The 9,718-nt window shown below is 41.7% G+C and overlaps 1 protein-coding gene across 1 annotated transcript; it reads left to right on the forward strand.

Annotated features, from left to right (window-relative positions):
* Window positions 1-2,032: 2,032 nt before the first annotated feature.
* Window positions 2,033-8,622, forward strand: MPHOSPH10 (M-phase phosphoprotein 10). Its single transcript, XM_079318129.1, has 11 exons — window positions 2,033-2,141; window positions 2,621-3,275; window positions 3,991-4,148; window positions 4,548-4,719; window positions 4,988-5,129; window positions 5,414-5,481; window positions 6,147-6,284; window positions 6,426-6,536; window positions 6,775-6,882; window positions 7,389-7,619; window positions 8,422-8,622. The coding sequence occupies exons 1-11, from the start codon at window positions 2,056-2,058 to the stop codon at window positions 8,569-8,571; spliced, it is 2,019 nt and encodes a 672-aa protein (XP_079174255.1). The 5' UTR covers window positions 2,033-2,055; the 3' UTR covers window positions 8,572-8,622.
* The last annotated feature ends 1,096 nt before the right edge of the window (window positions 8,623-9,718 follow it).

The raw sequence follows: 9,718 nt of genomic DNA on the forward strand, positions 1-9,718 counted from the left end.
CTCCTGGAACAGTACCTCCCCCACCTCCCTAGGCAGCCCATTCAAGTATCTAACCACCCTTTCTGTGCAGAAATTTCTTCTGATGTCCAACCTAAATGTCCCCTGGTGTAGCTTGAGGCCATGCCCTCTTGTCCTGTTGCTGTTGCCTGGGCGAAGAGACCGACCCTGACCTGGCTACACCCTGCTGGTGTAGGGAGTTCTAGGGGACAATAAGGTCACCCCAAACCTGCTTTACTCCAGGCTGAGGCCCCCCAGCTCCTTCAGTCACTCCTCATCCGACTTGTGCTCCAGTTACTTTTCCATTTGTTACCATTCTCTGGCACCTCAATGTCCTTCCTGAATCGAGGGGTCCAGAACTCAAGGTGTGGCCTTACCAGTGTGGAATACAGGGGAAGAATCACTTCCAGAATGCCATGAAGCATTGCACCAGACAGACCCAGGACAGCAAGCAGGCTGTCTGCTGATGCTGCACTCTTGTATTGTCAGGCAAAGCACACTGCAAGTTGCTGAGATATAGCTTAAATAGATAACTAGCTCAAATCTGATTATATGTGATTAGTTAAAAGCGCAGATTAAAATCAGCGGTCAAAATGTATATTTGAAAATCCCAATATATGACACTTTAGATTTCCAGCCCAGGATGTGCTTCTGATGTTCAGAGAATTGCAGTGCAGGTCACAGTCACAGCTCTGCTGGCTGGGCCTGCTCCACACAATGGTTTTTGGGGTGTGCAGAGTGACAGTGAGGGGACACAGAAGTGGCCTTGCAGGCATCCTTTGCACGGAGAGGACTTCAGTGGTTGGTAGAAAGCAAACATGAAAGCAGAAGCAGTATTGAAGTCGAAAGGTTAGTCACAGTTTTGAATCAAGTTGCAGAAGGGCTCTGTGGGTGGCTGGAAACACAAGGGTCTGTGGGTGCAGGGCTTAATCTGACTTTAAAATAAATACTTTAAGGAACCTACATGATGTAAAAGGGGAGCTGAAGAGCACTGGGCTGTCTTGTGCTGATTGTGAAGGGGTGTGTGTGCCTTGTTAGCCTGAACTAGTAGACACCAGATAAGATGGGGTGTTTTGCCCACAGAATCAGCTGGAAATATATGGCTCCAAAACAGCCCCTGTATCTAGGCCAGAGACTCAAAACTGTGAGGTAAGATGACTGTAGCTTCCCTATATTTAGAGCAGGTTTCCCAGTGCTGATGCACATCCCAGTCTACAGCAGCACCGCAGCCATGTCGGGCACGGCTGCCATACCCTGCCTGGGGCTCTGGGAGAACGAGGCGCCTCTAACAGCGGGCTGGGCCAGGAGGCGGGAATGGAATGGTTTGGTTTGTGAGGCAGAACAGTTCTGTTCATGAAGGGGGAATGGTTCGGTTCGGTTCGATTCATGAGGCGGAATGGCTCGGTTTGGTTCGGTTCGGTTCATGAGGCGGAATGGCTCGGTTTGGTTCGGTTCGGTTCGGTTCGGTTCATGAGGCGGGAATGGCTCGGTTCATGAGGCGGAATGGTTCGGTTCGGTTCATGAGGTGGGAATGGTTCGGTTCAGTTCAGTTAATGAGGCGGGAATGGCTCGGTTCATGAGGCGGGAATGGTTCGGTTCGGTTCGGTTCATGAGGCGGGAATGGCTCGGTTCGGTTCGGTTCGGTTCATGAGGCGGGAATGGCTCGGTTCATGAGGCGGAATGGCTCGGTTCGGTTCAGTTCGGTTCATGAGGCGGGAATGGCTCGGCTCGGTTCGGTTCGGTTCGGTTCGGTTCGGTTCGGTTCGGTTCGGTTCATGAGGCGGGAATGGCTCAGCTCGGTTCGGTTCAGTTCGGTTCATGAGGCGGGAATGGCTCAGCTCGGTTCAGTTCGGTTCGGTTCGGTTCGGTTCGGTTCGGTTCATGAGGCGGGAATAGCTCAGTTCCTGAGGCGGGGCGGGGCACAGTCCGCCGGCGGAAGCGCCGTGTGCGGAACCGCCGTGTGCGGAACCTTTGGGGCGGCCGCGGGGGCCGGCCGGGCCGCAGGCTGCGCGCTCGGCGGAAGCGGGGCGGTACCCACGTGTGTGTGTGCGCGGGGCCATGGCGGCGGGGCCGGGGCTCCCGGGCATCCAGACCTGCCTCAGGGTGGCGGGAGCGGCGGCGGCGCGCCCCGAGTGCTTCCTCAGGTACCGCGGGACGGCGGGGGAGGCACTGGTAGCCCTGAGAAAAACCTGGAGGAGACTACCCAGGTGTAAAAGTTGAGGAGTGAGGCGGTGGAGAAGCGCAGTTACCCCTGGCAACCTGGGGTCTGGCTCTTGGACCATTGGGATGTTTAGTACTGTACTGTTTACATCCCCAAAATGTCTGGAGTGCTTAAATATGATCAACATATTGTAAATGCAGCTGTAGAAGCTGCTGCTTCATACACGTAGAGTAATAGAGCCGAAAGGATTAAGCTCTTTTTTTTTCTTTCTTTTTTTTTTTTTCCATGAATGTGTAGTAGCAGTACTCCAAGAGATGTGTGGAAAGTTAAGTCACAGTAACTAACAGCAGTAACTGTTGGAAGGTGCTGTTCTGCAGCACCAGAGTACCAAGCAGATACAAGATGTGACCGTGTGATCGACTTAATGGAAAGTGCTAATCTCTTTTATTTTTCTGCTCTTAGTGTGCAGGATGGACTGGCTGCCGACTTTAGAGCAATGACAAAGACTCTCTACGATTTGAATAAAGGAAGTACCATAGTTCGTGGGGGCCCTCTTAAAGAGCTGGTGATAGAAAATTTTGATGAAGAACAGATTTGGCAGCAACTAGAGCTCCAGAACAATGCAGTTCTCGATTTCTTCAAGAAATCCATTGCAAAGGATGCCGAGGATGAAGATCTTTGCCTCCTCTCAGACCAGGAAGAGGATGGCTCTGATGCAGAGGCCAGAAGTGACAAGGAGTTGGAAGACAACATAATGGAAGATGAAACTGAACAGATGAATGTTCATACAAAAGATAAAGATAAAACTAAAGCTAAAGAAAAGCAAAGTAAAGTCAGCAAAAGCTTAATGCAGAAGTACAGTGATGAGGATTCTGATATTGACTTTGATATTGAAGCACTGGAGCAACAAGCTAAGACAGCCAAGGAAACCACATTAAGGAAAAAGGGGAGAAAATCTGTAGTGGATGACAAGTTTTTCAAGCTAGCTGAGATGGAAACTTTTTTAGAACATGCAGAGAAGGAAAACAAGGAAGAAGAAGAAGATGATGATGATATTAATTATTTTGAAGACATCATCTCAGATGATGAGGAAGACTCTGAAGAAGCTAAAGCCAAAGTAAGAATATCAGTAAAATAATTTTGTGATATTTCTTTCCTTTAAATCAAAATCTGATATCTGTTAGGATGACATAAAGTGTTTAACTCTGTGTTGGAACTGCCAGGTTACATTTGTTTAGGTGACTAATGATTACTTCTGAAGCTTTGACAATAAATATCTGGTAAGAAAATTTCCTGGTGTAGAAGGACATAGCATCCTGCTATCCTGGTCTCTCTTTACATGGGCCTTGGGTTTTTACATAAAAAAAAGGAAGAAAATCAGGAAATCACAGGAAATCAGAGATCTTAAAAAATTGCAGAATAGGTGACCCAGCAAAGAAAAAAGATTTGTCACTCAGCATCTGGTAATTAGAGATCACTAAGGTGGCTGATGCAGAGCAAAGGGATATAGCCTTGTAATTCTGATACAACTTAAACTGAGGAGTAATTGATTCAAAAATAAGTATTTCATTATTTAATATTACCAGACATTCTCACTAACAAGTAAGAAATATGCTCAGGGAATTAGTCTGAATTCCAACAAGTGTTTGGCAAAATTTACAGTTCCTTGACTTCTCTATGTGTAAGTGGTAGAGAATTGTAAATACCAGGAAAGAAATCAATTTTACTATGATTCCCTTCCAGAGGTAGGAGACAGGATACCCTTTGATTTCTGTCAGTCTTAACAGTTGTGGTTGTTGTTTGTTTTTTTTCTTTCCCTCTCACTTTTTTAGCCAATTAAAAGTTCTAGAGATATGACATATGAAGATTTCTTTGATTCAGTTGATGATGATGATGGTGATGATGATTTAGTAGCTGATGCTGCTGAAAAGGATCAGGAAGAGGAAGCAGACAGTGCTATTGAAGAGGAAAATGAAGAAAGCATGTCTGAGTAAGTAAAGTGCAGGTAAAATGTCCTCATAATTTTAAAAGTCAAGCAGAAAATACTGAGAATGCCATGCTCACTTTGGTCATAGTTTGCCATTCTCAGTTAACTGTTGTATGTTCATGGTTTGCATTATCACCTTATGTAAAATCAGCTTATTTAATTTTTTAAAATATTGATCCTTGATCTTTATTTGAATAAAGCATTTAAGAGTTGTTCAAAGTTATTTTTATTATCCAGAAGTTCCCCTAGTGTCCTCTACCTTTAGGGGGGTCTTTGAGACCTGTTGTAAACTGGTCTGTGAGTTGGGTATAACAGGTAAACATCTAAGGGCTGAAATATCTTCATGTAAAAAATTATAAAGGCTTCTCAACTTCTATTTCATATTAAATGTTATTGTTACAGGTTTGAGGATATGGATGAAATGGTGGAGCACATGAGAAGTAAAGAAGCTTCTAAAAAAGTAACTTTTAGTTTGCCAGATGACAGTGAAACAGAACATGTAACTGAAGAGCAATTAGAGAAGGACATCAATCCCAGTGAAATAAAGTCATCATTTGAGAAGAGACAGGAAAAGGTAATTTTGGTTTGGTTTTCTTTGGGTTTTGTCCATATTTTTTTTTGACTAGTACTTCAAAACAGTGGCAGTTTTGTTGTTTTTTAACTGGTTGTGTCGTTTGTTCAGAGTCCAGCAAATACAAAAAGAGTATTTAAAATTTAAGGAAAACGTGGTTTATCTACATAGATACATCTGCAATCACATATTCTCTCACCTACCTGAAATAAATATTAATTTCTTCCTGTGAGTTTATGACTGAGCTCTGTTTTAAACTTGTGTTTTTCAGATGAGCAAAAAAATAAAAAGCTTGGAAGAAGCACTGCTAGAGGAGAAGCCTTGGCAGCTGAAAGGAGAAGTGACTGGACATAAAAGGCCTGAGAACAGCCTTTTGGAGGAAACAGTGCTCTTTGACCATGCAGTCCGAATGGGTAAGGCAGGCATTGTGAGCTTGTGCATTTTCACACTGGAAAATACAGGAAATTATAACTTTTTTTTGGTTAGTTTTTCATTTATCTGAAAGCTCATAATGTTGGTAATTTATCAGCCTTACATAATATGACTTACTTTTACTTATATTTACTTATTTCACCTTCAATTGCTCTATTTTTTGTGAAGATTTTACTTTTTTTTCTGTAGTTTATTCTTTACAGAACAAGAACTATTTCTTGCTGGAGAAACATTAATCTTAAAATTCTTTGCTTTTTCCTTTCAGCACCTGTGATCACAGAAGAAACTACTTTTCAGCTTGAAGATATCATTAAAAAGAGAATACTGGATGAGGTTAATATTATCTTACCTCTTCCTCCTTATATTGTTCATAGACTTGATTCACAGGGCACATTCCAATGGGTTTGAAGCATTTCCAATGTTAGGTGTAAAATTGTCTTGATTTCTGCAACTGGTTATTTTACTCTTTTGTCTTGATGAATGTGTCTTTAGATTTCTAAGGAGCCCTATTTTTATATCCCTGTTATACACTAAGTTTTGGTGCACTTCAAGCCATGAGTGTGTGCAGATAAAAGTGTAAGGAGTTTATTTGGAATATAAAGCCAGCCTGTAAGTGTTGGCTGTTACCATAACTAATGCTCTGAGCATTCTGCACACTGACCAAAACTGAGTTGTTCTCTTCATTTTGCTTCAAAGCCACTGATAGAAACTTTGTATCTCACAGACTGTCGAGCCTTACTGTTCATTCAATTTAAAAAGGTGAAGAAAAGTTTGTATCTTGTTTTTGCCTTCATTCAGTAAGGCCAAGGACACAAATAGAGCTATAACCTTTATTACTTTTTTTTTTTTAATGAAACTGTGAAATTCAATGAGTCCTGAGAAGCTACAGGCATAAGCTAGTTAATGTGACAGAAAAATAATTGAAAAATATTCTAAATAAGATGTAGCTGGTACTTGACTGTAGTTGCATTTGGTCATTACTTTATGACTTTTCTCAGGCATGGGATGATGTAGTACCAAAAGAAAAACCCAAAGAGGAAGCCTTTGAGTACAAGCAACGGATCAGTTTGGATCATGAGAAGAGTAAGCTGAGTCTTGCTGAAATCTACGAGCAAGAATACATGAAACTTCACCAGGTAACACAAACAATGCCTTTCCTTTGGGTTTGGAGTTCATCAGTGAAAGGGCTCTGAATTGTAAGCTGTGTTGTTACCAGTCTTGCTTAAATAAAATAGTCTTATGAATGGTGTTGCAGTTACATTGCATTTTTAATGCAGCAAAAGACTGAAGAGGAAGAAAATCCTGAGCACAAAGAAATTCAGGAAATGATGGATTCACTCTTCCAGAAGCTGGATGCACTTTGTAATTTCCACTTCACACCCAAACCAGTAAGTGCATAAGTTTCATAAAGTTGGGGGCTTTCTCCCTTTCTTTTTAACTGGATACTTTAAAATATATTCCAGAAATGGAAAGCAAAGTAAACATTGGTGTTTACTGAGCTCATTCTTATTTCATATTACATGCACTGTGATTGCCTCTAAAACAAACCCAAACACTTGTGATGTTCAGTTGTCTGCCAGTTGCTGAGATATGTGCTCAGTCCTGAATGTGTCTCCTTATTTCTAGCCCGTGCCAGAAGTTAAAATCGTTTCAAACCTTCCAGCTATAAGTATGGAAGAAGTAGCACCAGTTGCTGTTAGTGATGCTGCTCTCTTAGCACCAGAGGAGATCAAGGTAAATATAAAATGCCAAAAGGATTGGGAGAGGATCTCTGTGGTTTATAGAAGGATGTGTCTGTCAGATCAGTGGGAATTCTGCCCTCCCCATTCTGGTGGGTGGTTCCTCACCTTGTGGACTTTTTTGTCCAGAATTTTAACATTGGTGGTTGTTGGGAGGTTTTGGGGGCTGAGGTGTTATTTTCAGTATTTTTGGGGTTTTTTTGCTAACTGGGGAAAGAGTAAATTTTATTTGGCTCAAGTAGGCCATAATGTTATGCTTTGTTTTTGATGGTCATTGTTGTCCCAACATTTATATGGGTATTGAGAGGGGGAAAGCTAAATGACACTGAGGCAGAGCAATTAGCATGTCCTGGATAGTTGTACAAATCTAATTTCCCAGCTTTTCTCTGTTTTTGGCCTTTGCCTTATCCTGAGCTGGCACTTGAAATAATGGAAACACTGAGACAAGTTTGAGTTCTGTGAAGTGAGCCTTGTCTTTTGCACTGTTATGGATCTATTTAGAAAAAGAACAAAGCTGGTGATGTGAAAACAGATGCAGAAAAGACTCCCACAGACAAAAAACGAGAACTGAGAAGGAAAAAGCTCCGTAAACGTATGAGGAGAAGGGAAAGGGAGAAACGTGAAAAGCTTCTGGAGAAGATGAAACCAGAACAAGGCACAAAACTCAGCAAAAAAGCTGCTGCAGCAAAATTAAAAAGGCTTACCAAAGAAGGCAAAGCATCTCTGCTCAAGGTAAGACTAAAATCCCAAGGATAGATGATATTTAGCTAGAGGAAAGGAAACTTTATCCCAAAGAATTACAAGTATAAGGTTGGAAAAATATGAAAAAGGTGCATGATATAATTGCTCTATATAAAAGTATGTTCATCAGGCAGAAATTATTTTGTGTGAGGTGCTACTTTTCTATTTATTTCAAAGTTCAGAAGGTGATATTCCTGCAAATACTAAGATTTGTTCTTTACTGTCTGCATTTAAGCCATTCCACTTCATCAAATGGGAATACTTAAATGCACATGGAGGTTTCTGTGTTCTGTGTAAACTTTGGGTAACTTATTCCTACTTAACTTTGTCCTTTTTGGGGAGCCTCCCCTGTAGGCTCATCAGATTGATATTGTTTTGAATGCTATAAAAAGAGTGAACTTGTACATCACTTATGATGCCTTTTAAACAAAACTAAAAATCTCTGGAATTTTGAAGTATTAGAAACTAATAGGAAAAATAACTTCATGACTTCCAGATGTTTGTACTTAACCTTTTCAGAACACAAAATGCAGATACCCAGTTGTAGTTCATGATGTGCAAGGATCTGTTGTTGATGCCTGCTCTTACCTATCATGCTAATTGCTACTTAGGAAGAGAATGTAATCTTTATTTCTTTAGATAGCAGGAGTGGAAATAAAAAAAATAATATCCTTTGAGAATCAGTTACCACGTCTTTTTAAAGTCAAGTATCATTATGCTTGAGTAATAGTAAGTAATATAATGGTACTGTTTGTATTTTCTTGGTTATAACAAATGTTTTGTCCAATGACAGGATGAAGGTAAAGACAAAGCCTTGAAATCATCCCAGGCCTTCTTTTCTCAGCTACAAGATCAAGTGAGAATGCAAATCAAAGATGCCACCAAATTAAAGAAGAAACAGAAGAAGGAGAAAGCAATCTCTGTTCAAAAACTGAAGTTATAATTTACCTTTTTTATATGTTGCATCTTGTATATATTAAATTTTTTCTCCAAATTTGAGTGGGTTTTATTCTGTAATGATCTTTAAAATACTTTCTGAACTTCTGAGGTGATATTCAGAAGGTTTTTTGTACATTTTACTCTTTATTTTCTACCACAGAACTTTGCTTTATTCCAAAAAGAAAGATTCTTCTTGTGAGCAGATACATAACAGTATAAAATACTTGACATGTCCTGTGACTGTACAGTCTGTTTAATCTATAGCCCAGAGTTTGTATGTGCTGTTGTAGTAGCTCTGGATATATAGCAGGAGAAATTACATTTATTGAAGGACTTAAGATCTATTATATTTTGAGTGGCAAAGAGGGAGTACACAAAACATTTTGAAGACTGTGGTAACCCAGAGCCAGGAAATGGCATTTTTAACTTGGTCTGAGTCCAAGAATGGTTCGGGTTGGAGGGAACCTCAGTGAGGCTCAAGCACATGCCAAGCACATTCCAAGCACATTCCAGGCACATGCCAAGCACATCCCAAGCACATTCCAAGCACATTCCAGGCACATCCCAAGCACATTCCAAGCACATGCCAAGCACATTCCAAGCACATTCCAGGCACATTCCAAGCACATTCCAAGCACATGCCAAGCACATTCCAAGCACATGCCAAGCACATCCCAAGCACATGCCAAGCACATGCCAAGCACATGCCAAGCACATGCCAAGCACATGCCAAGCACATGCCAAGCACATCCCAAGCACATTCCAAGCACATGCCAAGCACATGCCAAGCACATCCCAAGCACATCCCAAGCACATTCCAAGCACATCCCAAGCACATCCCAAGCACATCCCAAGCACATCCCAAGCACATCCCAAGCACATGCCAAGCACATTCCAAGCACATTCCAGGCACATCCCAAGCACATCCCAAGCACATTCCAAGCACATGCCAAGCACATCCCAAGCACATGCCAAGCACATTCCAAGCACATCCCAGGCACATCCCAAGCACATCCCAAGCACATGCCAAGCACATTCCAAGCACATTCCAAGCACATGCCAAGCACATTCCAGGCACATCCCAAGCACATCCCAAGCACATGCCAAGCACATGCCAAGCACACGGCACAGGATTGTTGTGGAAATCAGTC

The sequence above is a fragment of the Erithacus rubecula genome (genome assembly GCF_903797595.1).
Source record: "Erithacus rubecula genome assembly, chromosome: 14".
NCBI classification, from domain to species: Eukaryota; Metazoa; Chordata; class Aves; order Passeriformes; family Muscicapidae; genus Erithacus; species Erithacus rubecula.